The 27,440-nt window shown below is 41.5% G+C and overlaps 2 protein-coding genes across 2 annotated transcripts in view; both read left to right on the top strand.

Moving 5' to 3' along the window:
- The window catches only part of LOC125138265 (collagen alpha-5(VI) chain-like), a 46,414-nt gene extending 29,368 nt beyond the window's left edge, over positions 1–17,046 (top strand). The window contains exons 2-6 of the mRNA XM_047799649.1: positions 32–622; positions 3,802–4,434; positions 10,069–10,629; positions 13,529–14,083; positions 16,415–17,046. Of these exons, the coding sequence (XP_047655605.1) occupies positions 32–622; positions 3,802–4,434; positions 10,069–10,629; positions 13,529–14,083; positions 16,415–17,046 (2,972 nt within the window). The remainder of the gene's footprint in view (positions 1–31; positions 623–3,801; positions 4,435–10,068; positions 10,630–13,528; positions 14,084–16,414) is intronic.
- A 3,278-nt stretch (positions 17,047–20,324) lies between these two features.
- Positions 20,325–27,440, top strand: part of COL6A5 (collagen type VI alpha 5 chain) — an 84,183-nt gene continuing 77,067 nt past the window's right edge. Inside the window, exons 1-4 of the mRNA XM_047768394.1 lie at positions 20,325–20,531; positions 22,437–22,777; positions 22,903–22,984; positions 26,810–26,952. Coding sequence (XP_047624350.1) covers positions 20,375–20,531; positions 22,437–22,777; positions 22,903–22,984; positions 26,810–26,952 — 723 coding nt within the window. The 5' untranslated portion in view covers positions 20,325–20,374. The remainder of the gene's footprint in view (positions 20,532–22,436; positions 22,778–22,902; positions 22,985–26,809; positions 26,953–27,440) is intronic.

Here is a 27,440-nt window from a genome sequence, read left to right as displayed (position 1 = left end):
ATTTAGGTTTTTTGTCATTTTATTTTGATAGGGCCAGGCCCTGAGTATGCCGATGTGGTGTTTCTGGTGGACAGCTCCGACCACCTGGGAACTAAGTCCTTCCCATACATGAAGACATTCATCAATAAGATGATCAACAGCCTCCCGATAGAGACCGATAAGTATCATGTGGGCCTGGCTCAGTATAGTGATAAGCTCCACACAGAATTCCAGCTCAACACTTTCAAGAGCAAAGGCCCCATGCTGAACCACCTCAAGAAGAACTTCGGGTTCCTGGGTGGCTCCCTGCGCATTGGAAATGCACTCCAGGAGGTACACAGGACCTACTTCTCCAATGGAAGGGACAGGAAACAGTTCCCCCCAATCCTGGTGGTCCTGGCTTCAGCCGACTCCGAGGATGCTGTGGAAGAGGCCGCTGAGGCCCTGCGCAAGGAGGGGGTAAGGATCATCTCTGTGGGGATGCAGAGGGTGTCCGAGGAGACCCTGAAGGCCATGGCCACGGGCCAGTTTCACTACAACCTGAGGATGGTCAGAGACCTCAGTGCCTTTTCCCAAAACATGACGCATATCCTCAAGGAAGCAATTCAGTACAAGGAGGGTGAAGCTCACACTGATATACAAGGTAAGGAAGCCCTTGATTGAAAAGGTGCCCCATCCCCATGTGTTCAGATACAGAGAGTAATTTCTTATTATCCCTAAGTTGCCACTGACCAGAAATCTCTGTATTGCATGCAGAAATGCAGAAGACCCCCTTCTCATCAACTTTCATTCTTGATTTCCTAGGCTAAAAGGAAGGATACTTAATGCTCCCATGACTCACAACTTATCATTTGAAAAATGCTTTATATACGTCTTAGGGAAGTTCTATATGAAGACCACCTAACCAAAAGACCATTGAGTACAAATAGTTTATTTGGGAGGGAATCCTAGGAAGCATTAGTAAAGAAAGAGTAAAGTGAGACAGGAAGCCACACGTGTACAGCTAATGAGTAGGTGAGAAAAAAAAAAGATACACAGCTCAAAGGCTGTGCTCAGTATGATGCACTGATGGTGGTGGGGTCTGGATATTCTCTTAAGAGTAGGGTAGAATGATTCTCCAGCAAATTGGTTTTCCTGGATGCCTCTGTGCTCAGTTGATAATGATAGGCCATTCTGAGGAGCTGGTATCCAGTTCCAAGACAAGGAAGCCACTTGGTGTGGTACTAAGTGCCCTGACCACAGGTCAAAAGAACATAGACAATGCCACTAGCTTACTATGAACTTGAGGAAGTGTTATCTCTCTGAGCCTTGCATCAGCATCCTCATTTGTAAGCTAAAAGACCTGGGATGATTTGAAACTTTTTTCCTGCTCTACCATTCACCAATTCCTTGACTATTGCTATGGGTTGATTTTGTAGTCAGACAAAGCTATGTCTTAATAATAAATAGACTTCCTGAAAAGTAAGAAGTTTATTTATTTCCCTTGTATCATTACAGGGCTAGTACTCAAGTTGAGCAGTTGTCTTTCCTCTATTGCGGTGCTTAGGTTGGTTGTGGCTCTTCTGTTTTCAAATATATTTCAAGGTGCCATGGGAATTGGTATACAGCCAGTAGAAGGGAAAAAAGATGAACACTGCTCACGGGATGGTTTTATGGGCTGAACTTGAAAGAGAAACACACCACTTCTGCTCACATTTCATTAGCCGGGTATTTGTCCCATGGCCACACCTAATTGCAAGTGAGGCTGGGAAGTCAGGGCTAGCTCTATGAGCAAGAAGAGGAAATGGGTTTAAGTGAGTATCTATAAGGCTCTGTCACAGTTAGTGGTGCCCCTGAGGTACCAGGTTTCCCATTACCTCCACTCTTCCCATCCTTCTCTCCTTCTGCCTTAAGGGAAATAGCTGGTTCTCACAGCATATGTGATTCTTGTCCCAGAGAAAAAAACCTCCTGTGACCCCCGCCTTGGGAAACTTCTAACCTTTTGGTAGCCTGAGCTCTCCAGGACAATAGGGCTTTACCACCTTCTTTGAAGACTGTGTACAGATCATGTTTCTCTCACTGTGCCTGATTTATTTCACAGCAGTGTATAGTACAACACAGGTTTGTTTGGCAGAACCCTATCCTTGCCTTTAGAGGTTAAGAGTAAGAGATTTGGAGTGTTAGTTCAAACCCTGGCTTGGCCACTGAGGGACTTGAGTAAGTTGCTTAACCTCTGAGCTTCTGTTTCCTTACCTACAAAGTGAGGATAATTGTGCCTACCTTATGATATAGGTGAGATGACTTTTATGGTGTTTGGCACACAGTTTACTGTCATTTGCAAATAAATATGGAGCTGAACAGGCCATGCTGGGAATTAATTTTCACCACTGTGTGGGGTTCAGTGTACATTGGTAGATTTATGAGAATTACTTGTAATTCCACAAATATTTCTGAGCTCCTGCAAGGCACTGGAGTGGTAGAGATAAGTAAGACTTGTTTTCTGGTTTCTAGAGTTCAAAATCCCATGGATAGTTCTTGGCATGATTGAGCTTAACTCTTGGCTGCACTCCCCGCAGTTATGGTTCCTCCACCTGTGCCTGGAGTGGGCATTTGTGTGGATACAGTGTACTCTCCCCTGAATTCCATATTTATACAACCAGTTGCTTACCTGGCATCTTCAATAGTATATCCCAAACCTAGCATGTCTGAAATGGAACTCTTGAATCCCCCTACAAGTTATTATTCCTACTATCTTTATTTTGGAAAAAGATGCCACCATCATCCACTCAGTTGTTTGAGTCAAAAACCTAGGAGTTTTCACCACTTCTGTTTTTGTCTCTCAACACATGTATCTAATTTATAATCAGGTCCTATCTTTTCTACCTTTAATTCATGTTGTTATTTTTACTCTTGTTGTAATCTACTCTAACCTTGTCCAAGAACTGTTATCTCTTTCCTGAACTAGGACAATTGTTTTTTAATGAATTTTTCATTATCTCCCCTCAGCAACTGGGGTGATATTTAAAAGGTTTAAATAAGATCAAGTGAGTCCTATATGATTTTTACCCTGCTTCCCTCTGACCTCATCCATCATTGTTTCCCTCACTCACTGGCTCCAGCCACTCTGAGCCTCTTGCTTGTTTCTATTTCTTGCTATTGTTTCTGCCAGGATTCCTCTTCCTTTCAAACTATTAGCTGAATCTTTCTCTTCATTAATATCTCAACCTAAATGTGATCCTTTCAGAGAGGTCTTCCCTGATTTATTTCTCAGAGATGTTATTCCTCGCCCCATATCTCCAGCATAGGGTAATTCAATTGAGTCACCTGTTTTATTTCCTTGCTAGCATTTGTTATGGTCTGAAATAACATAATCTCTTTATCTGCCCTCCCCATAGAATATGAGCTCCTTGAGGTCAGAACTATTTCCACTAATGCATACCTTATCCCAGCATTTAAAAGTGATGGTGGTGATTGCAGTGGTGGTTCATACTGGTAGTAGTGGACTTGGAGGTGGTGGTTGTAGTTGACAAAGGTTGGTTATGGTGTTGGTTATACTGTTGGGGATGGTGGTCAGGAAGAGACCATAGTGATGGATGTGTGGTAGGAACGCTGGTAAGAAGTGTTCTTCAGATAGAAGGTAGCACATTGCAAAGCCTCTGAAGTCAATGACCAATGTAACTCTTACTCAGAATTTTTATCTTTTGTTCACACACACAAAAAAGCTAACTGTACTTGTCATGACTGCCTCTATTTTCATTAATCTCTTTTGACAATCTTTAGAGTGCCTTTCTCCCCCCAGGCCAGGGGTTTGTTCTAACCTCCATAATTTTTCTCTCTCCAAAGGCCCCTTCCTCAGGGCCTGTGAGAAAGATTCGCTTGCTGATGTCATATTCCTGGTGGATGAGTCTGTCGGGACCAGTCAGAATTTAAGGAACCTGCAGAACTTTCTGAAAAATATCACCTCTTACATGGATGTGAAAGACAATTGCCTGCGGCTTGGACTTATGAGTTACAGTGACAGAGCCGAGACCCTTTCTGTTCTGAAATCAAGCACAAGCCAGGCTGAATTTCAGAAGCAAATTCAGAAGCTTTCCCTGCGGGCTGGGAAATCCAATGTTGGGGCTGCTGTTGAGAAGATGAGGAGAGAAGGCTTCTCAGCATCAAGTGGCAGCAGAAGGGCACTGGGAGTGCCTCAGATTGCAGTCTTGGTCACTAATAGGCCATCAGATGACGAAGTGCGTGAGGCCACCCTGAATCTCCGGCTGGACGATGTAACTGTGTTTGCCATGGGCATCCATGGGGCCAACAAGACCCAGTTAGAAGAAATAGTGTCTTACCCTCCAAGACAGACAATCTCCATGCTAGAATCCTATGCAGACTTGGGAAATTATACTAACAACTTCTTGAAAAAACTCCAGAATGAAATATGGTCCCAAATTTCGACTCAGGCTGAACAAAAGGAACTTGATAAAACTGGTATGTTTCCAAAAATACTTTTCTTATTATAAAAATAATATGAGTAGCTACCTAGGGCCTGGGCAGGAGCAGAGACTGACCGTAATCAGATAAGGGAATTTTAGCAGTTACAAAATGTTCTAAAACCAGATTTTGGTGATGGTTGTAAAACTTTATAAATTTCCAAAAAAATCATCGAATGATTGCAATGGATGAATTTTTTAAACATGCAGCTCATACCTCAGCAAAAGATTAAAAAATGTTAGTTATAAAATAGTCTAATGGTGTTGATGAACATAAAGAAAATAAAATCACCTATAATCCTAGCTTTCAGATAACAACATTCTTAACATTTATTTCTCTTATCTTTTACTCTCTTTTCTATCTTTCTACACTCACGTACACGTAAACATGCACGGTCTTTAAAAACGACGGAATGTTGTGTGCATTGGGTTGTCAAACAGAACTTTTCCGTAATGATGGAAATGTTCTTTATTCTCACTGCCCAATAAGGTAGCCACTAGCTAATTATGACTTTCGAGCACTTGGAATGTGGCTAATGGAACTGAAAACTGAGTTTTAAATTTAATTGATTTTTATTTTATAGCCGCAATGCTGGTGACTTTTGTATTTGGACAATGCAGGAATACACTGCTTGTCAACTTGTATCATTTACAGTTACTTTTGAGTGTTACTAACAAAAGAAAAAAATAATACCGATTTAAACAGGATGAAACAATTTTTCTGTTTTACCAATAAATCCTAAGGTAGGTATACAGAGCTAGGTGGTACACCGCAGTGTCAGGGACCCTGTCTCTTTTCTAAGTTATGTTTTTTGCTGTTTGTGGCCTCTTTTCCCAGGATCATGGTCTAAGATAACTGCTCATGGCATTACATTCGCATCTGAAAACAAGAACAATAAAAGAGAAGGAAAAGGGCAGGCTCCCCCCTCCTTTGCTTCAGAGATATTGCCGGGAATTACCCATACCATCTTTGCTTACATCCCACTGGCCAGAATTTAGTCACATGTCACACCTCATTGAAAAATTGAGAGATAGAAAATGTTGTCTTTTGGGGGAGCAGTCAAGTACTTAGGTAAATACTGGGAACTGAAGAGAGAATGGATATTTGGACTACAATATGATATACCTAAACTTACTTTTCTTTCTTTCTTTTTTTTTTTGTCTTCTTGCTATTTCCTTGGGCTGCTCTCACGGCATATGGAGGTTCACAGGCTAGGGGTCTAATCGGAGCTGTAGCCATTGGCCTACGCCAGAGCCATAGCAACGCAGGATCCGAGCCGCATCTGCAACCTACACCACAGCTCACGGCAATGCCAGATGGTTAACCCACTGACAAGGGCAGGGACCGAACCCACAACCTCATGGTTCCTAGTCAGATTTGTTAACCGCTGTGCCACAATGGGAACTCCATAAACTTACTTTTCTATCAGCCTTATGTAATGGATTCTTGTCCGTTTCCTTAAATATTCTTTTGCAATATTCTTTTTAGGTTGGAAATATTATCCTGTTCAATGGATAGAACATAATTTGTTTAACATGTCCTAAATTGGGGAGTTCCCATTGTGGTTCAGTGGGTTACAAACCCGACTAGTATCCATTAGGATATGTGGGTTTGATCCCTGGTCTCCCTCAGTGGGTTAAGGATCTGATGTTGCTGGGACTGTGCAGCTGCAGCTCCATTTGGACCCCTAGCCTTGGAACTTCCTTATGCTGAAGGTGCAGCCCTAAAAAGCAAAACAAACAAAAACATATCCTAAATTGTTGGATATAGAGTTCATTGCCAATGTTTTGCCCTTAGAAAAGCCTTGCGTGGATCATCATTATACTTATACTTTTATCTACAACCATGATTGTTTTTTGACTTTTTATTCTTTTTCATTATTTTTTCTCCATTTTTTTTCTTTTTTGGCTGCCCCACAGCATATGGAGATCCCAGGCCAGGAATCAGGTCTGAGCCACAACCCATGTCCCAGTGCTCCACAGAAGCCACCAATCCCATTGTGCCACAGCGGGAACTCCTCTTCCATGATTCTAATGAAGGATATCCTTCATTAAGGATATTTAAGATGCTTTGTGAATCTGCTATTTTTTTTTTAACGAAGCTCTCTTCAAAGATGCCAGGAGACACAAGCAAAAATATGCTTGATGTGACTTCGAGTTTATTTAACTCTGAGATATCTGCTGTCTTCACACATTTCTTTGTAGGTGAAATGCTTTCAAGCAATTGAAACTTGAATTTGGCAGTACTTACATGGAAAAGACTCCTCCAATGATATTAAAGGCTAATTTTAAATCCAGATTAATCAATTGAAGGTTTAAGGATGCATTTTGGGCCAGCCCTGGATTTCCTCTGGCGCAATTACATTACAAGCAAGAGAGAGAAACACTACTACCTTATGAGTGATATATGAAGGGGGAGGGGGTCCCTCAGAGTAGCAGCAGGCTTAGTCTAATACCAACTTTTAGGGCATGGGAGAGGATGTATAGTATGGTCTCTCTCAGTGAGTTTGCCAATCATGTGACAAAAAACTATTATTGTCATTATAGAATTTCTAAATGGGAAGAGATGGGATCAAAATAAGGGGAAGGGCCTCTAAGGCAGATGACTATCTTCCATAAGCCCTCAGTAAATGGCTTCTTATTAATTCAGTGGCTCTCAAATATTGGTACCTGTCTTAGATTGGTTTCCTCAGAAGTAGATTCAAATAAGGATACATGTAAATTTGAATATTAAAAATATATCCAGGAAGAAAGTGGAGATTGGTAGGGAAGTGAGGATATAAGACCAGGAAGGGCAGGGTGATAAGCAGAGTCCCACGGAGGGTCAATTCCACAGAACCATTCTAGAGAGCGTGGGTTAAACTTCAGAGTTGTCTCAGTCAACTGGAGAATGTATATTCCAGCACACAGGAGGGAATGTACATGTTCAGACACCTCTGGCTCAAGTACCAAGCAAAATGGGTTTCCACAACCCCAGAGCAGCCTACCCACCAATGGGCACAGGTGCTAGTGTTGGAAAGAAAATGCTGGGAACTGGTTACACAAAAATGGTAGAGAATTTGAGGGGTTAAAGCAGAACACCAAAAGTGTCTGCTGTAAACTTATCAAGCTTTCCTGAGGAGCTCATTAATGATTCAGTGGCTCAACCCAGTGACTCAGTCTCTGCATTTTAGAAAGATCCCAAATGAACTCATACTACCAATGTTTGAGAACCACTACCCCAGTGAATTTGCTGTGGTCTAGAGTGGTGTGGCCAGCTTTGTTTTTTCGGAATGGTCAAACACAGAACATCAGTCTATATTGATGGTCACTTCTGTATCCACCATGTCTGGCGCTAGTAGGTATTCAATTTATTAAAGAACTTCATTAAATCAAGGGAAGACTCATATTAACCATTCCAAGAGCCTGATACATAACAAAAGAATGATTGTCTTTGTAATGGGACTGTTAGTGCCCAGGTGCCTGGACATTCATGTCCTCTGAGAAATATAGTCTCTCCCTGTAGACATATCAACAAACGAGAAGCTAAATTGTAATCAAAAGACTGTGGGAGGTTGTGGAACCAGAGCAAAGGAGTTAGTTTTATGACCAAAATGTCTAGTAGTATTTAATTAGGTGGATGACTCTATTTTAAAATCAAATATATAAATATGTGTCTCTGTATAACTGTGCAGGTGAGGCCTTGAGCCAGGGGACACATTTTTCTTCAACATTGTCCAACTGAACTTTTTAGGTAGTAATATTCTATAATTACACTCTCCAATATGTAGCCACTAGCTAGGGACTAAATGCCTGAAATGTGACGATTGCAACAGAAGAGCTGGCTTTTAAATTTTATTTAATTTTAAGTTCACATTTTAATGGCAACTTGTGTGACTAGTGGCTGGTGTATTGGACCAGTGCAATTCCAGCTGGGGTTGGATGGGCATTGCCATGGTAACCCACTGGCACACACATTTTTCTCTCTTTCCTTCCTGGCCACCATTTTCCTTCTAAAGAATACACAATTCATCTTTATCAGGTATATAAATCAATTAATTCTGACTGCTGTCAAGTTTTGCTGATCTAGAATCACCCCGTGTTATCTGCTTATCTTTGCCCTAATGTTTTATATTTAATATGCTTGATTTCATAGTTTAATTCTCAGTGTCAAACGTATTTCCAGTATTTCTGATTTCTTAAAGACCAGCTTCTCATAGCTTGATGCAGTGTCAATATCTATAAATTGTTAAAAAGTTATCAATAAAGAAAATATTTCTGGAGTGACTAAATTGTCTCATATTTTAAAGATTTTTCACATACTCAACCAGGTAATTGTGCTTCTACCTTAATTTTAAAGGTATGCTCTTTTTTTCTAACCAATTTCAAAAATGACTAACTAGAGTTGTAAATAGACTATCGGAAAAGTTAAAGCACTTTTTTTTGTGTGTGTGTCTTTTTATGGCCGCACCCACGGCATATGGAAGTTTCCAGGCTAGAGGTCAAATCTGAGCTGTAGCTGATGGCCTACACCACAGCTGCAGCAATGCCAGATCCTTAACCCACTGAGCGAGGCCAGGGCTCAAACCCATGCCCTCATGGATACTAGTCGGTTTTGTTAATCACTGAGCCACGACAGGAACTCCTAAAGCATTTTTAAGAGAGAATCTGCTCAACAAAGGAAGGAACATTGAGAGCTTTTTTATGTAACTTTTTTTTTTTTTGTCAAAAGCCTGTGATGTACCAGGCTTAGTGGGCAGAATCAGAACACTGGGCAAAGTTCCTCCCCTTATGGAGCTGACATTCTATGACAGTAAACAAGATGTCCTCACAAACAAATGAATAAAGTAATTTCAGAAAGTAATGGACATCAGAAGAAAAATAAACAGGGTACTGGGACAGGCAGTGATTGATATGCTTTAGCCACAGGGTAAGACAAGGACTTTTAAAGAACCAAATTTGAGTTGGTACGTCCATGAGATGAGAAAGAACTAGCCATGTGAAGATATGGAGGATGAGTATTCCAGGAAAGCAGAGGACAGGTGCAAAAGCCTTGTGGCACATTTAAAGTACAAGAAGCCCAGTATTGTTGGAACATAATGACGAAGGTGAAGAATTGCTGGAAATATGGTCAGAGAGCAAAGCATGGGATAAATCAAGCTTATTTCTCATTTTTAAATTCTAAATACAATGATAAATCACTTAAGTAGAAGAGTAGTATGATGGGGCTCTAGATTGTTCTAGCTGCTCTGGGCAGAAGAAGTTATCAGGGAGTAAGAACAGGAGGTCGTCTATCCCATCGCATTTCTCAGGAAATGATAAGGATAACCTGTCTAGAAAGGCAGAATACCAGAAAAATGTTTTTAACTAAGAGCCTGAAGACTTGGCAATCCCGTCCTTACTCTTTAGTGACCTTAGAAGAACCATCAGACCTTGTTCAGTTTCATCTTTGTCCCAAGATGGTGGTAAATTTCAAAGGAAAATGTGTAGGAAGTGCTCAGTGCAGGCCCCTTGCAAACCAGAAGCATCCTCACTTCTTTTTTTTTAGAACCATCATAGACCCATGCTCCTCTCCAAACCCTCCTGCAAATGTTCTCTCTAGATTCCCTATAATTAATGGAGAATGCACTTTCTGCTTTCTGTATTCTTACAGGCTGTGTGGATACAAAAGAGATCGATCTCTATTTCCTCATTGACGGCTCAGGTAGCATTGGGAGTGACCACTTTGAGCAAATCAAGAAATTTATGCTGGAGGTGATAGAAAATTTTGACATTGGCCCAGACAAAGTCCGAGTTGGAGCTGTGCAATATTCTGACATGAGAGAAAAGGAATTTGATATCACTGACTACACTACTGATGAGACATTAAGAAAGGCTATTTCTAACATCAGGCAACTTGGAGGCGGCACTTACACTGGGAAAGCCCTGGATTTCATATTGCAAATAATAAAGAAGGGAAGGGAGCAGAGAATAAATAAGGTACCCTGTTACCTCATTGTGTTGACTGATGGGATGTCCACGGATGACGTTCTGGAACCAGCTGAGAAACTAAGGGCTGAAAACATTGCTGTTCATGCAATCGGCATTGGGGAGGCTAACAGAACACAACTGCAACAAATTGCTGGAAAAGAAGAAAGAGTTAGCTTTGGGCAGAACTTTGATTCTTTAAAAAACATAAAAAATGAAGTTTTGCACAGCGTCTGCACTGAGAAAGGTAAGCAAAACAAAAAGGCTTTATTCTCTTGACCTTTTTTTTTTTTTTGGTCTTTTTTGGACAGCGCCCACAGCATATGGAGGTTCCCAGGCTGGAGGTTGAATCGGAGCTGTAGCTGCCAGCCTACACCACAGCCACAGTGACACCAGATCCGAGCCACGTCTGCGACCTACACCACAGCTCTCGGCAACGACAGATCCTTAGCCCACTGAGCGAGGCCAGGGATCGAACACGCAACCCCATGGTTACTAGTTGGATTCATTAACCACTGAGCCACAACGGGAACTCCTGGACTTTGTTAATTGTTTCAGGCAGACCAGCTGCCAGGCTGAGACAAGGAGTAACATGACCAGTTGTCCAGCTGGTATTTTGCTAACTTCCTTTTAGCCCCTCAGTTTAAACCAGTTGCCAGGACTAGGATATCCCTCTATTGACAGCCACCCTGGGGACATCTCGGAAGTCATAAGTGGGAAATTTTCTAAGAGTGTGTTGCTGCCTTGACAAAGCCCCCTGGTGTGGAGGGTAAGAGACTCTATATTGCGTGTGTGTGTGTGTGCGTGTGCGCGCGCGCATGTACACATACTACTTGAGGCAGATGAGTACAGTGGAAGGAAAATGGGCTTAAAGGTTCAGCATAATAAACACCAACCATTATTTTTCTTTTCTTTTCTTTCTTTTCTTCTTCTTTTTTTTTGTCTTTTTTTGTCTTTTGTCCACATAGGGCCCGCAGCATATGGAGGTTCCCAGGCTAGGGGTCCAATCAGAGCTATTGCTGCCAGCCTACGCCAGAGCCACAGCAACGCCAGATCCGAGCCACTTCTGCTACCTGCACCACAGCTCATGGCAATGCCGGATCCTTAACCCATTGAGTGAGGCCAGGCTCATGGTTCCTAGTTGGATTCATTTCTGCTGCACCAGGAGGGGAACGCCTATTTTTCTATTATGAATGCATATCTGGTACAATGTAATCCTTGTTTATTTTTATTTATTACAGAAACACATACTTGAATTTTTGTTCTGACTAAAAATTAAGTAACAAAAGTTGGAAAAGTTTTAACTTTTGTAGAACCATTGTAGAATTTCTATAGCTGATATTTTTCTTAATAATAGCCACTTATTACTTGAAGATGGGGTGTGTTGATTGCTAGTATTAGCACTGAAAATATTGTCTGCTGAGAGGCATGTTCACTTACTGATTAAAGTAAAGGATGCTAAAGTCAAAGTATCAATATTCACACCCCAGATTTATAACTTATCGGCTGTGAATCTTGAATAGTTACTTACTGTCCACCTTTCTTGATCCCTTATGTGTAGGCTTATTGTGAAGCTTAAAGGTAAAAATACAGGTGGACCACTTAAAAGAGTGTTTGGCCCATGGTAAATGCTACATAAAACTATTGTAATACTTGGCTAAAGTGTTCACTGATGAGGAAAGGAAAATAATTCTCAGTTATTTGAACTTTTAAACATAAAAATGTGTTGGGAATTTTCTCTGAGTCACTAAAAATACAAAGAAAAATAAACAAGCCAATAAGTAACATTCACAGTAATATTCTAAATCATAGTTTTGTAGATTGTTCTTCCTGTTATGGACAGTAATAGAGTTGGGTCTTCAGGATGTCTTAGAAAGAGTATGAAAGTTCCCTGACCTTTCCTGGAGTTGATGCCAGGGAAAGTCAAAGGGTTTCAGGAAACATAAAATGGATTGTGTTTCAGGTCTTCTCAAGGGAGAAGGTCATGGACCAATCTGAAGAGGGACAGGTACATTTCTTGTAGGTCAGGTCTTTGCAATTCAGGTGTCCAAATCCTGGCATATCTGCAGGATTATTCCAATTAAAATTTTTTTAAAAAATGGAGTCAGGGCAGCATGGTTCTCAAATGATAGTTTTAAATCCCCCTGGTGGGCCTTATACAAGCTAGCATCTTTTAATTCTTCTGTGTGTGCTAACTGTTAATACCCATAGTATGGGATAGACTGTGAGTACTGAGGATAGAGCTGGTAAGAGAATGGCAGAGATAACAGATAGACAGGTTAAGAGTAAGGGAGTTCCTGTCGTGGCTCAGTGGTTAACGAATCTGACTAGGAACCATGAGGTTGTGGGTTTTATCCCTTGCCTCGCTCAATGGGTTAAGGATCCGGCATTGCCATAAGCTATGGTGTAGGTCGCAGACACGACTCAGGTCTGGCGTTACTGTGGCTCTGGCGTAGGCCAGCGGCTACAGCTCCGATTAGACCCCTAGCCTGGGAACCTCCACATGCGAGGGTGTGGCCCTAGAAAAGACAAAAAAAAAAAAGAAAATGCTAAAGACAATGTACATTATATATATGATTTATAAGGTATATACTATATATACACACACACAAAAAAAACCACTTGTGCCATGAATTAATAACATGTTTTACAGCTTATAGAAGTTGGTCTTCTATGTGTGTATGTATGTACAGATACATATTTACATATGCATATATATGTTCACTTCCAATCAGTAGAGTATCTACAAATTTTATGTATAAATAAAGGAACAGTCCATGTTGATCACTATTACATGCTTAACACATGGCATGATGCTTGCCCTGCCATACACTTCAAGAATTATGAATGAATAAATTATGAACAAAAGCATAATGCATGCATGAATAAATGAGTAAATGAATACATACTTTAGAAGGTGCATTTCTAAGAAACTTCTTAGATAACCTTCAGTGAATTTCTGATTTAGGATTCTAATCAGCTGGCTCCTACAAAAGAATCAAAGAAAATTTTAAAATGCAATGGCAGTTGCTTGAGTTAATTTTTGATGTTTTCTAATTAATGAATATGTTTCTGCTTTGCCATCTCTGTGCATTCTGAGAACCATGCCAACCTGGTTCATTTCCGATCTTTTTTATTACATGCAGGATGTGAAGACATGAAGACTGACATCATGTTTCTGGTGGATAGTTCTGGCAGTATAGGATCTGAAAATTTTAGGACAATGAAAAGCTTCATGAAAAACCTGTTAGCTAAGATTCAGATTGGTTTGGACAAAACCCGAATTGGTGTCATTCAGTTCAGCGATGTTACGAAGGAAGAATTCAAACTTGATACATACTTTACACAAAAAGAAATTTCTGATGCCATAGAGAGAATGTCTCCCATTGAGCAAAACACTTTGACTGGAAAGGCACTAACTTCTATAGAGCCATACTTCACCGAGTCCAAGGGGGCCCGATCAATGGTCAGAAAGTTTCTCATCCTTATCACGGATGGAGAAGCCCAAGATGATGTGAGAAACCCAGCAAAAGTTCTTCGGGACAAAGGTGTGGTCATCTTCTCTGTGGGGGTATTCAGGGCCAACAGGACTCAGCTAGAGGAAATCAGTGGGGACAGCAGCCTGGTTTTCCAAGTAGAGAATTTCAGTGATCTAAAGGAAATAGAGAATAAACTCATCTTCCGTGTGTGCGCTCTTCATGGTAAGTGACTCTCTTATCCTTCAGGACTCAAGGCTTTGAGCTGTTGCCTTTATAGTGGGGGTGACCAATAACTTGGACTCCTGGCTTGGCCTCTAACAACGTCCACATTAGTGTTAAATTTTGGTCTTATTTATGGTATATTAAAACACCCATTACCTTTGGGGATATTCCAGATTAACAATTTTGTAAGCTGAAAAATAGTCTGATTTTGATGAGGTCAAACAGATTCCTAGAAGGTCTCAGAACTTCATATTAAATTTGCAACTCTTTAAACCTGCATACCTAGATTTTTCCAGAACCAATTTTTAATGATTCCAAATGATCCCAAGTAATTCTCCCAAATTATTTCTAGGCTGACTATTACCACTGTTAAGTAGTAAATGATTAGAAATACAAATTCATCTTCCTCTTAGTTAAATTAAATCCAGTATCCTAAGCATAAACCCCAACAAAAGCCCTTTGTATTTTAAATACAGTGTGTATTTTCATTACCTCACATTATTCTTCTTACCTTCTATCAGCTAAGTATATTACAGTTGCCCATTTGTGCAAGTGGAAATTTTTTAATTTTGAAATTTTTTTCTCGGGGTTGTCATTTTTATCTGACAAACTGTAGTGCTTTTCAAGTTGTACTGAGTTAAGCTCAGTTTGAGCCCATCAATTTTTTTTTGTCTTTTTGCCTTTTCTAGGGCCGCTCCCGTGGCATATGGAGGTTCCCAGGCTAGGGGTCCAATCGGAGCTGTAGCCTCTGGCCTATGCCAGAGCCACAGCAACGCGGGATCTGAGCCACATCTGCGACCTACACCACAGCTCACGGCAATGCCGGATCCTTAACCCACTGAGCAAGGCCAGGGATCGAACCTGCAACCTCATGGTTCCTAGTCAGATTCGTTAACCACTGTGCCATGACAGGAACTCCGAGCCCATCAATTTTAACGCCTCTTAAGTGAGAACTTGCTATAAATCCACATGTAAGGCTAGAGACACCTATGCTTATAAATCTATCAGGTGCTATTGTTATCTGTGTTTTGGATACAACTAAGAGAACAAACCAAAGCATTCATCAGTTTGTTGTATGGTTCTTCTGGCAACACAGAGACCTCCTTTGGACTTCGTTCTTCAGAATTATATATGTGAAAATTTTGGAAAGTTAACAAATAAGATGTCTCATTATAAACTCTGAGTTTTAGGAAATATCTCTAAGATTTCTTTGGTAACAGCTTAACCGGATTTTTTTTCTTCCTCTAAGAATGGTAGTGATTCCCAAACTCTTGGGATTGTGGAAATATTCTAAAAAAGTCTTACCTTATGGCCACAGTCTTACCTTTGAAATCCAAAGGGCTCTTCCTGGCATTTCTTCATTTTGAGAAAAGTAATATTTGTGGAGGCCCTGTCTACAGCATGAGGTAAAATTTTAGCTAACTCATAGATAAGATCAACTCAAATATTCATCAAGTCAATCTACAAATATTTATCATCATCTCATAAATATTTATCAAGATATGACTAATCACCAGATCCTCCCTACATAGCCCTGGCTGGTGAGACTTAAAATTTTGAGACCTCTTTGCCAGAAATAAAGATTGGAAGTAAGATAGGCAGGTGGGAGGTGGGAGGTGGAGAAGGTGAACCTTTGGGAAATACGTGCTTAAGTTTCTGAGGAAAGGAAAAGAGTGGAAATAAGCCCATACTTTGGAGACCCAGCCAGAGTGATTACTTGGCTTCTAATGTGGAGTAGGGCTTGGGGCTGGGGTGAAGAGACAAGAACCTTAGCTCTCTCCTTACATGGGCATTTCTGTGTTCCAAATTGTGGAGTCAGGGAAGGAGCGCACATCAGTGAAAAGAGGCATGATGCACATGGGGGTTTATCTATTAGAAGCTGAGAAGACAGCTAGAAGCCCAAATGAGCAGGATGAAACTTTCAGTTTATCTACCAAGCCTCTGATCTCTTCAAGACCGCAGGCCAGTTGGGCAAACAGTGGTCATATCTCACCATTATACTGATATTGAATTACCTTCTGTTATGCAATTCCAGTTGAAATCCTGTTTAGCAAAAGGCAGGAGATTTAGCAGAACATAGTAGGGAGGAGCAGCAATGGTGGAGTCATACAGACAAGGGCTCCAATGTTCTTGGAATCGTGATGGGGGCAAGTTGTATATCTCTGCTCCCTCAGCTTCTTTTTTTTAAAATTAGCATTAGCCACTCCTATGTGAGGTGCAGGGTCTGGCACATGGGAGGCACGTGGCCAATGTTAGTTGGCTTCCCTTCTCAGCTGTCTGTGCAGAATGCACTGCAGAAAGTTTATGATGCTTGCTCTCTTCTCCTTTCAGATTGTAAAAGGATTAAAGAGTTAGATGTTGTGTTTGTGCTGGATCATTCAAGCAGCATCCAACCCCGAGACCAAGAAAGCATGATCAACCTCACAATGCATTTGGTGAAGAAATCGGATGTCGGCCCAAACAGGGTTCAGTTTGGAGCTCTCCGATACTCCAATGAACCTGATATTATCTTCTACCTTAACTCAAACAGATCAGCCATCATGGAGCATCTGAAGTCACTCAGTGCCAAAGGAGGGGATACCTACACCGCTAAGGCTCTGGAACATGCCAACATCCTGTTCACGGAGGAACATGGCAGTCGAATCAAGCAAAACGTGAAGCAGATGCTGATAATCATCACAGATGGGAAATCCCATGACCATACTCACCTCAGTGACAAGGCTTCGAAGTTAAGGGCCAAAGGCATCATCATCTATGCTGTGGGTGTAGGAGAGGCCAACCAAAAAGAACTGGAGACTATGGCAGGGAATAAACACTATACTATCCATGTCAGTAATTTTGACAGTCTGAAAGATGTTTATCAGCCTCTGCAAGATAGTATGTGTACCAATGCCCAAGAGAGTAAGTTGTGCTTTAAAGCTTCTATTGGGGTAGCAATACAAGTTGAAGCAAAAAATAAATGATGAGTCTTGCTTTCCCATTACCTTGGGGTCACGAGTTGAACATGTCTCTGCTCAGGCTACATGTTTTTTCACCTCTAAAAGACATGCATTATTGATTACACAAGAATCTAAAGGCCTTGGCCACTTCATTGAAGACATTATACAAGAAGTATTCCTTGCTGTCTGGCTTCTCTGTTCCCTTTTTCTTGGCAGACAGGACTCTTACTTGAGCCACATTCACCTTTCTTCATTTCACAACTACTCGTGCTATCCATTTGCTGAATGGGGTCAAAGCAACTGCTGGGCATCAGTTCCAGGCCGAACTCAAGTGGAGAGTTTCATGGTTTAAACAGATAGACTTATGTCTTCAAAGATCCAGGGCCCTCTAAATGGGGTTATTGGCATCCTATCATGCCATTACAAGTCCGAGCGGTATAGTAAGGCTTTCTGAATAAGGGCAGGAATGGGAGTTGAATGTGAGGTAATAGAGACTGGCCGCTAGGAATGGGGAAGGGAAGGGGCCAAATCTGATTCAAGATACCACTGGATTAGGATGGGCTGGAAGCATCACATCTGTGTGAGGAAAGGGTGAGATTGGCCACCTGGCCTCAAAGCAGTAGTGATTGACAAGTCATCCAGGAGGGCCTCTGTGCCTCCTTAGAAGGCTGGAATCCTTTCTGGATGTTGGCCTGGTCTTCCCAACCCTGGCAAAGAAATCAGTCAACTAGTTAACTTCCTTCTTTTTGCCTCTTCCCTTCCTTTTGCCGACTGCCTTCTCTTTTTCTTTCCTCCTTTCTTTCTTCCTCTCTACTAGTTTGAAACCTACTTTTGTATCCAACACAAATTATATCTCTATCTCTTTAAAACAGTCCAACTCCAAAAAAAACTTTCCCCCAGGAGTTCCTGTTGTGGCAGAGTAAATACCCTGCATGAGGATGCAGGTTCATCCCTGACCTCAATCCCGTGTTGCTGCAAGCTGCAACATAGGTCACAGATGCGGCTAAAATCCGGCATTGTTGTAGCTGTGGTGTAGGCCTGCAGCTGCAGTTCCAATTTGCCCCCTGGCCTGGGAACTTCCATATGCTACAGGATTGTCTGTAAAAAGAAAGAAAAGAAACACAATCTTCCCCCAAATCCTGTATCAGACCAGCATTTGGCAGGCTGAAACTATGTCTCACTTCCATAGCTCCACCTTACTTAAGTAAGCAATAATTTCAGCTTCTTGTTTTCAGATATTGAATGATGTATATGTATCATCTTTCCCAGAGATGTGGAACCACCTCAATTCTTGCACCTAACTGGCCCTCCCCTAGCCTCCCACCCTTGCTCTTTGTCCTGCTGCTTTCCAGTTCATCCTTACACAGAGTGATCTTTCTGATACACACTGGGCTAAGTCACTGATCTGCTCACAGGTTAGTTTCTAAACTCCCAAGTTTCACATAGCTCCTGCTCATGAGCCCAACCTCATTTATTGCCTTGCCATTCTAAAATTCTTTCATCCTTGCAGCACCACTCCACCCACCAAGAACATGCCAGCCCACAACTTCCCCTGGGTGCATCTCACTTGTCTGTCACATGTCAGCCTTTGTGTGGCATTCCTGACCCAGCACCCAGCAGTGTCCCCATGTGTTCCTCCAACTCCTGCATCTTTTGTTTCTTCTGATGGTAGCACTTAACACATATTTGCCATTTCCTTATCTGTACCTGTCACAAGATTATGAGCTCATTGAGCAATCTTGGGCTCTTTTTTATCACTGGATCCCCACCAAATCTAGAGCATTACTAGGAACACAGTTTTTTCCTAGAAATATGGGGGCTGTTTTCTTCTTATCTCCCATGCCTTTTGGAGATAGATGCTGAGATGGATGTTTGGGATGCCAGATGTTTACTGGGGATGCACGGCTGTGAAAGAAAGGGGGGAAGCAGAATAGGCAGAAGAAGATGGTGATTCTCAATTACCTTCAGTGATCACTTTAATGCTGCACCATCCTAGCTTTTGCATTTGATGGGACCTGAGCATAAAAGATCATCCTTCGGTTATGGGATGTTTCACACGGGACTTTGGGGAGATGACCCTGTGCACAAGTTTACTAACACTTGTGCCGTGAAATTTTAATATTTGGGTTATTATATTATTAAAACAATTTGTAGTAGAAAAAAGTGCTGGTTTTAAGGATAAAAGGGATCCAGGTACCACCTCTACTGCAGAGTAATTGCATATTCTGAGGCAAGTTATTAACCTATGAATTTCATTTCCTTTTTTTAATTCTTTTCCATCATGGTTTGTTACCAGATATTGAATACAGTTTCCAGGACTATACAGTAGGACCTTATAGTTTATCCATCATATATATACTAGTTGGCATCTGCTATTCCCAAATTCCCAATCCATCCCTCCTCCACCCTCATTTGGATTCCATTTCTCTACCTAAAGTCAGAATAATTCCTCATAAGGTAGTCATGAATATTAACCATTACTGTACGTTAAACACATTTTTAAACGATAATTCTCAACACAAATGTAAAGTGGCAGCATTAATAGTAACAGGACTACTACTAATAGTACAGTGGTACCATTACCTTGGCATGGTTGAACCTTCCAGTATGGAGATATTGAAGGGATTTCTAGCCTTTGTAATGACATTTGAATAAACACATTTAATTTAGTCAAACTTCTTTCCCAAAAAAGCTTTCATTGTCTTTTCAAATGAATCATGTAAATAAAGGTTAAAACAATGTGTATTATCCTTCTACTCCTGCTATTTTTCTTTCTCTTTGAGGGCCAGTCATGATTCTCTCATCTGTTAGTTTATCTCAGTTTGCTACTAATGTGAGGATTTAGTAAAGCAATTTACTAAATATTTGAGCAAAGAGAAAACTTAGAATGATTCATGAGGACAATTATTTATTTATTTATTTTTCAATTGCAGGCTGTAGCATTTCAGAAGCTGACGTGATTTTCTTTTGTGATGGCTCTGACATGGTTTCTGATTCAGACTTTGTTACCATGACGACCTTCTTGTCAGACTTAATTGATAATTTTGACATTGAGTCTCAAAGGATAAAAATTGGGATGGCCCAGTTTGGAAGCCGCTACCAGGAAATTATTGAATTACAAAACTCTCTGAATAAAACTCAGTGGAAGTCTCAAATTCAAACGACCACCAAGAGCAAAGGGCTTCCACGAATGGACTTGGCCCTTAAGAAAGTAAAGTTTATGTTTGAGCAATCTGTTGGTGGAAGAAGAAACGCTGGTGTCCCTCAGACTTTGATGGTTATCACATCTGCGGATCCCCGCCATGATGTGGCTGAGGCAGTGAAAACTCTGAGAGAAAGTGGCATTTGTATTATGGTCTTGGGCCTAGGAAATGTCCATAAGGAACGGCTCCTGCCGATAACGGGAAATTCTGAAAAAATTATTACTTTTCAAGACTTTGATAAATTAAAGAATGTGGATGTGAAGAAAAGAATGGTCCGTGAAATCTGCCAGAGTTGTGGCAAAACCAGTAAGTATCCTCTTGCTCTTTCTGTGTATTTATTCAATTGCAGCATCCCATTTGTCTGTGTCCCCAAGTGTCTTGTGGGCTACCTTGAGCAGAACGTGGTTTAGAATGCTGTATAGTAAGTATAGACATGTCTGTTGCCAGGAAGTCTGGGATTGATCAGCTCTCTTAGAGATAAGGGAAATGGTGCGGAGGCTGAAGGAGGCCCTGGGTTATGTCCCGTGGTCAGCCCTGTCCCTCACTGCAATCCAATGTTGATGCCCTTCTTAGCACCTGGAACTCAGCTTCCTGTTTCTACCCTCTCTACTTCTGTAAGTGGTAGAGCAAAGTCTTGAATCCCACAGGAAATAAGTAAACACGTGATGATTGGACCTTTTCCTTTTTTAACTCAGCTAAACCATCTTGTAAGGGACTCAGTGTGCATGTGTGTGTGTCCATCTTGTATGTTTTCTTCTTTGAATGATGGCATTTGTAGAATCATACTATCATAACGAATTGAATTGTCCTTAGGGATTATTGCATTTCCAGAGATCACAAATGCCAATGGCTGTAAAGGCCAGGTGGGTCATGGAAGTGCATCAAATGGACAGGGAGTCAAGAAAATGGGTGCAGAGCCATGGCCCATTTGATGGGGATGTCACTCTTTAGCTCTAGCTGAGAGTCTCAGTGTGGTGACTCAGGTTGTACATATTTAAGGTAGAGAAGGCAGAGGATTAGGAAGCAGCAGTGAAAGATAACCTTGTGTGGAATTTGCTTAACAGGCAGAAATTCCCCAGAGTGCTTCTTATAATGGAAGCCCTTTTACAAAATGTATTGGTTTTTCCAAGCTCTCCTCTGGGCTGCTCAACTGGGGGCAGATGACAGTGGTGGAAAGAACCTGGGACTGGAATCTGAAAGCTAGGATTCCCATTTTGATTCAGCAGCAGCAACCCCCATGTATTGCCCTTTCCTTGTGTGGAAAACAAGCAACTGGGGAGGGTCAGAGGGTGACCAAGTGGTGAGTTGCAGCTGAATTGGGTTTGTCCTGTTTGGTATTGACAGCTTTAATAAACTGGAGGTTTTGCATTGAAAGGTAATTTCAGGTTTCTCTTAGGAAAATCAAAGTGACCCCACTGGGTCCCCTTTCCCACATGACAACTCTTAGCTGGAGCTGAATGGTGAACAGATGGGTCGTTGTCAGTTCATTATCTGACTCCCTGCCCACTCAACTCATTGATGTTACCCTCCTGGCCTTCCCAGCCATTGGAGTTTGTGGCCTCAGGATTAAATAAACTCTAATGGAGTTCCTGTGGTGGTGCAGCAGAAACAAGTCTGACTAGGGACCATGAGGTTGTGGGTTTGATCCCTGGCCTTGCTCAGTGTGTTAAGGTCTTGGCTTTGCCGTGAGCTGTAGTGTAGGTCACAGATGTGCCTGGGATTCTGCATTGCTGTGGTTCTGGCATAGGTGGGCAGCTGTAGCTCCGATTGGACCCCTAGCCTGGAAACCTCTATATGCTGTGGGTGTGGACCTAAAAAAAAAAGCAGAAAAAAATTTAAATTAAAAAAATAAGCTCTAAGGACAACTTAAATATTTATTATGTTATAATTTTATGATTCATAATGTCATCATTAAAAGAAGAAAATATGCATGCATGTGCAGACACACACAGAAAGAGAGAGAGAAAGAGAAAGCCAACCACCAAGAATTAGACTAATCCATGATTAGACTTCAGATAGCTACTGAAGCTGGTAATATTTAGGAAACACCGGTGCTACCCATTGACCGAGCAGCCAGTCTTCCTTCTTAGATATTTTTGGATGCTGGAGACGTCCAGCCCTTGGCCATGGCTACTTTCTTTTCCCTGCCCCATCTGCCCTTCCTTGCTCCCATCTGCTCATTAATTTGGCCTGGCTTTCTTTGGTCTCCAGACTGCTTTCTGGACATTGTGGTCGGCTTCGACATTTCCACTCACCGGCAGGGGCAGCTGTTGTTTCACGGCCACCCCCGGCTGGAATCATATCTCCCAGGCATCTTAGAGGACATCACCTCCATCAGGGGCGTGAGTTGTGGGGCAGGAGCAGAGGTGCAGGTGAGCGTGGCCTTCAAAGTGAACAGTGACCAGAATTTCCCCACCAAGTTCCACATCTACAAGAAAACAGTATTTGACAGGCTACTGAAACTCACCGTCAATGGATCAACTCACCTGAATGCACAGTTCCTGCAGTCCATGTGGGCCACGTTTAAGGACACATCTGCATCCCGAGGACAGGTATCCATGTCACAGTGCAGCCCCCATCTCCTCGCTCTATCATTTGCTTCTCCCCACCCCCCACCCCCCGCCATTATAGATTTCGTTTTCATGTCATCCCACTCTATAATTTCCTCTTTCTCTAGGTGCTACTCATCTTTTCAGATGGCCTTGGGGGTGAAAGCGAAGTAATGCTTGAAGATCAGTCGGACAGGCTCAGAAAAGCAGGTAAATTTGAAATTGAAAATGTACATGATGAAGCAAGGAATGTACAGAACAAGTCTCTACTGACTCAGGTGCTCTGGCCACTTGTAGCAGATGCTGCTGGGGCCCAACCCCCCTTGACTAGCTGCACACTTATCTACTAAATGCTGCAGATGCTACAGCCAAGTGCTCACACATGTGACCTTCTACAGACACAGTTGGCTGACCCCAACTGTGACCTGAAGCTTGGAGGGTTTGGGGGCTACACCACGTCCTGCCTGGAGGGTGGTGGGAGGGCCAGTCAATACAGAGGGATGCATAAGCCCAGCACCCCTGCCTCAAGTGGGTCAACTCTGGTACAACTTACCCTCCAAGGTCCCTCAGGTATCGGACCAAAGGGAGGACTTTACTGAGATACATCCTTGTTCACAACCTCCCTTTCCCTTTCCTGCTTCCCTCTCTCTGTCCCTAAGCCACACACACAGATTCTTCTCTCAGATTCTGCTTCTAGAGAACCTAAGACATTTCCAGTTTTCCATAGGAAAGATTGCAATGTGGACTTTGATAAGCATGTCTCTTTCTAATCCCCCATCCATGTCTTAGTTTCAGATGATCTGGGAGCTAAACACACAAGAGAAGAATAATATGCAGAAAGGAGATTAATATACAGCAGATTGTCAGGTGTGACCTGTTGGAGGCTTCCTTACTGTAGCCCTCATGGCTTCCGGGGAGCTTCCGTGGCAACATACCAGGGGCCAGAAATATCCTGGTTATGTCGCCCTCCTTTCTCAGATCCCTTGGACACCTTCTCACTGTGCTTGGAATATCAAATTCCTTCTTATGGCCCATGACACTCTGTAAGCTCTGGCCCCACTCCCCACCCAGCTATACCTCACTGCTCACACTCAGGGTTCCAGCCTCAAACCTTTCCCATTCTCCTGCCAGCATCCACAGCCTCACCCTTCCAGCCCTTGCATATATTCTTTCCTTTTTCCTAGAAGTATCCCCACTCTTAGCTCTCCCCAAGATCTTCTTTTAAAATGGTGGCTCAGTGACTTAAAGATCTGGCTGGTCCAGGAGCTTTCCCATGCCACGGGTGCAGCTAAAAAAAGAAAAAGAAATAGGATATCCTCCAATTAATGAGTATGGCAAAACAATAGAGGCATAGTTAAATAATATAATAAGATGTTATTTAACAAAAAGGGAGCTCCCATTTTGGCTCAGCAGAAAAGAACCCGACTAGTATCCATGAGGACCCTGGTTTGATCCCTGGCCTCAATCAGTGGGTTAAGGATCTGGTGTTGCCATGAGCAGTGGTGTAGGTCATAGACACAGCTTGGATCTGGCATTGCTGTGGCTGTGGTATAGGCTGGCAGCTGTAACTCTGATCTGACCCCTAGCCTGGAAACTTCCATATGCTGTGGGTGAGGCCCTAAAAAATAAATAAGTAAATAAATAGATAAATAAATAAATAAATTTCATTTTTTCAGTGGCATTAGGTTTGCAGCAAAACTGAGCAAAAGATAAAGAAATTTCTCGTGTACCTCCTACCCCCACAAAACATAACCCCCTCCACTCTCAACATTCCCCCCTTCCTAGTGGAGCATTTATAACAACTGAAGAACCTACACTGACACATCCTCCAAAGTCCACAGGTAACAAGAAGGTTCATTCTTGGTGTTGTATTTTCTATAGGTTTTGACAAATGTATAATGATGTGTGGCCACCATGGTAATATCATACAGAGTATTTTCTCTGCCCTAAAATGTCATCTGTGCCCTACCTGTTTATCTTTCCCTTCCCACTAACCCCTGGGAACCACTAATTTGTTACTGTCTCCATAGTTTTATCTTCTATAGAATGTCATATAGTTGGAATCATACAGTGGGTAGCCTTTTCAGAGTGACTTCTTCCACTTAGTAATATGCATTTAAGTTTCATGTCTTTTCATAACTTGATTGCTCATTTTTTTTTCAGTCCTCTAAATAATGTCTTATTGTCTGGATGTGCCATGGTATATTTACCCACTCATCTATTGAAGCATATCTTGGTTGTCTCCAGGTTTTAGCAATAATGAATAAAGCTGCACGTGCAGGTTTTGTGTGGACCCAAGTTCTTCTCACTATCTCCCACATCTGGTTCTTTCCCTTGACCAATTTCCATTCATTCTTTAGGATCAGCCTAGACATCAGTTCCTCACAGACACCTTCAGTGACCTTCCAAAATGGAGTTAGAAGCTTCTCCTGCTGACTCTCACAGCACCCTGACCCACCCTCTCAGAGCACCATTCTGACTCTGTCCACCTCTCTCATAGACCATACCTCTGAGGAGGGAAGGGGCATGCCTATCCTATTCCCATTGTATCCCTGGTACAATTATTAGTACCTAATAGGCTCCTTGTAAGCAACTCTTTGTTTAATGAAAGGATGGATAGAGTAAATAGACCAATGTATAAATTAATAAGTGAGTCAATGAGTAAGTGAATAAACAAATTCCTGGTTATGGCCAGGACTTTAGCTGAGATGGGAATCACCCTGGGATTTCCCCAGGCTTCCAGGGTGTTTGGCAGTGGAGATAACTTGAGAACAATGTACAAATTTTGTATTTAATTTACATTAGGAAAAATTCATAGTTCATAGCAGCACTGTTTACAGTAGCCCAAGACATGGAAGCAACCTAAATGTTCATCAACAGATGAAAGAATAAAGAAGATGTGGTACATATATGCAAGGGAATATTACTGAGCCATAACAAAGAATGAAATAATGCCATTTGCAGCAACATGGATGGACCTAGAGATTGTCATACTAAGTAAAGTAAGTCAGAAAGAGAAATATAAATATCATATGATATCACTTATATGTGGTATCTAAAAAATGATGTAAATGAACTTATAAAACAGAAGTAGACTCACAGACATAGAAAACAAACTTATGATTGCCAGAGGGGATGGGGGGGCAGATAAATTAGGAGTTTGAGATTAACCTATACAGAATAACTATGTATAAAATAGATAACCAACATGAACTACTATATAGAACAGGAAACTATATTTAATATCTTATAATAACTTATAATGGAAAAGAATCTGAAAAAGAAAAAAATATATATATAAGTACATATCTTCATATTTCCTTGCCTCTTCTGTGTCCTTTCCTAGGGGTTGTGAGTGGGAGCCCCTTCCATCTGGTTCCTATGTTCTTCTCTTTCTGAAAATATCTATTATTTCTTAGTACATGCTGGTTTGAAATGATGAGAGACACTGGGAAGGAAGGCCGAAACTAGATGATAGATAGATAGATAGATAGATAGATAGATAGATAGATAGATAGATAGGGATGTAGATAGAGCTGAATCACTTTTCTGTGCCTGTGAAAGTAACATGACATTGTAAATTAACCATGCATCAATAAAAAATGGTTTAAAAATAAGAGTAACTAACCACCGTGTTAAAAAAATTTCAGAAGAACTCGAATGAAGATGAATAATATGCTTTCTTAAACAATGCTTTCAAATGCCCAAGAATTGCATTCAATTTTGTGGCAAGGTATTAAACAGTTTTCTGCTAGTGTTTTTCTGTAAGATTAGTAAATAGCTTCTCTTGAAGAATTTTTCTTAGTCGACTTCATGCCAAAATAAGGAACCTGTGTCTCGTGTGTGTACTGAAGATGCAGGCAAAGCTGCTACTGGGTTCTTCAATGTCAAGAAAATTTTCACATATCCGGCCCCCGCCCCCTGCACCCTTGATTCTTCAGATCATGTTCACTGAGTGGAAATAGGATGGTCTTTCCTTCCTTTTTATCCTTTTATAATCCCTTGGGTTTTATATTGGTCGTTTTTACTGTCTAGGGCTTGATGCTCTGCTGGTGGTGTCCTTAAATGCACCCATTCATAATGAGTTTTCCAGCTTTGAATTTGGAAAAGGATTTGACTACAGGACTCCATTGACCATTGGGACCAGAGAACTGGGCAAAATGCTATCACAGTATCTGGTGAGTTGCTGAACAAAAAAACCCATTTATTCAAAATGCCACAGGGAAAAAATTGGAATCTCCAAAAATTGCTTTGTTTGCCTAAATTCAGGATATGGTTTTTAGCATATGAAAAAGTATGAAAGACCCCACACCCTTTCATCCTTTGTTACTCACTGAATGAATGTATAGGGAACTAAAAAACAAACCAAGTTCTCATCAAACCAAAAGCCCCCAACAGTTTATGGTATAGAAATCCCAGAAAACAGGAACCTGTGAACTAGGAACCAACTTTTTGTGCACACTTGACTGTGGCCATCTGTGTGGTCAGTGCCCCTTCTATAAATAGAGGTTATTTCCTTGAGAAGGTATGTTGCTAACCTGGAGCCCTCTGTTCAAAGTTGAGTCCAAAAGCAGCCCTCATTTGCTGTGGCCCCTCACCCAGTGGGAGAAGACAGGCTGTAGGTGGTGAATTATGATTATATGAATTCAGATCTTACATGATGAAA

The sequence above is a fragment of the Phacochoerus africanus genome, chromosome 1 (genome assembly GCF_016906955.1).
Source record: "Phacochoerus africanus isolate WHEZ1 chromosome 1, ROS_Pafr_v1, whole genome shotgun sequence".
Classification (NCBI taxonomy): domain Eukaryota; kingdom Metazoa; phylum Chordata; class Mammalia; order Artiodactyla; family Suidae; genus Phacochoerus; species Phacochoerus africanus.
Note: the sequence above shows the minus strand (reverse complement) of the source record. Positions and strands in the feature narration are given on the sequence as shown.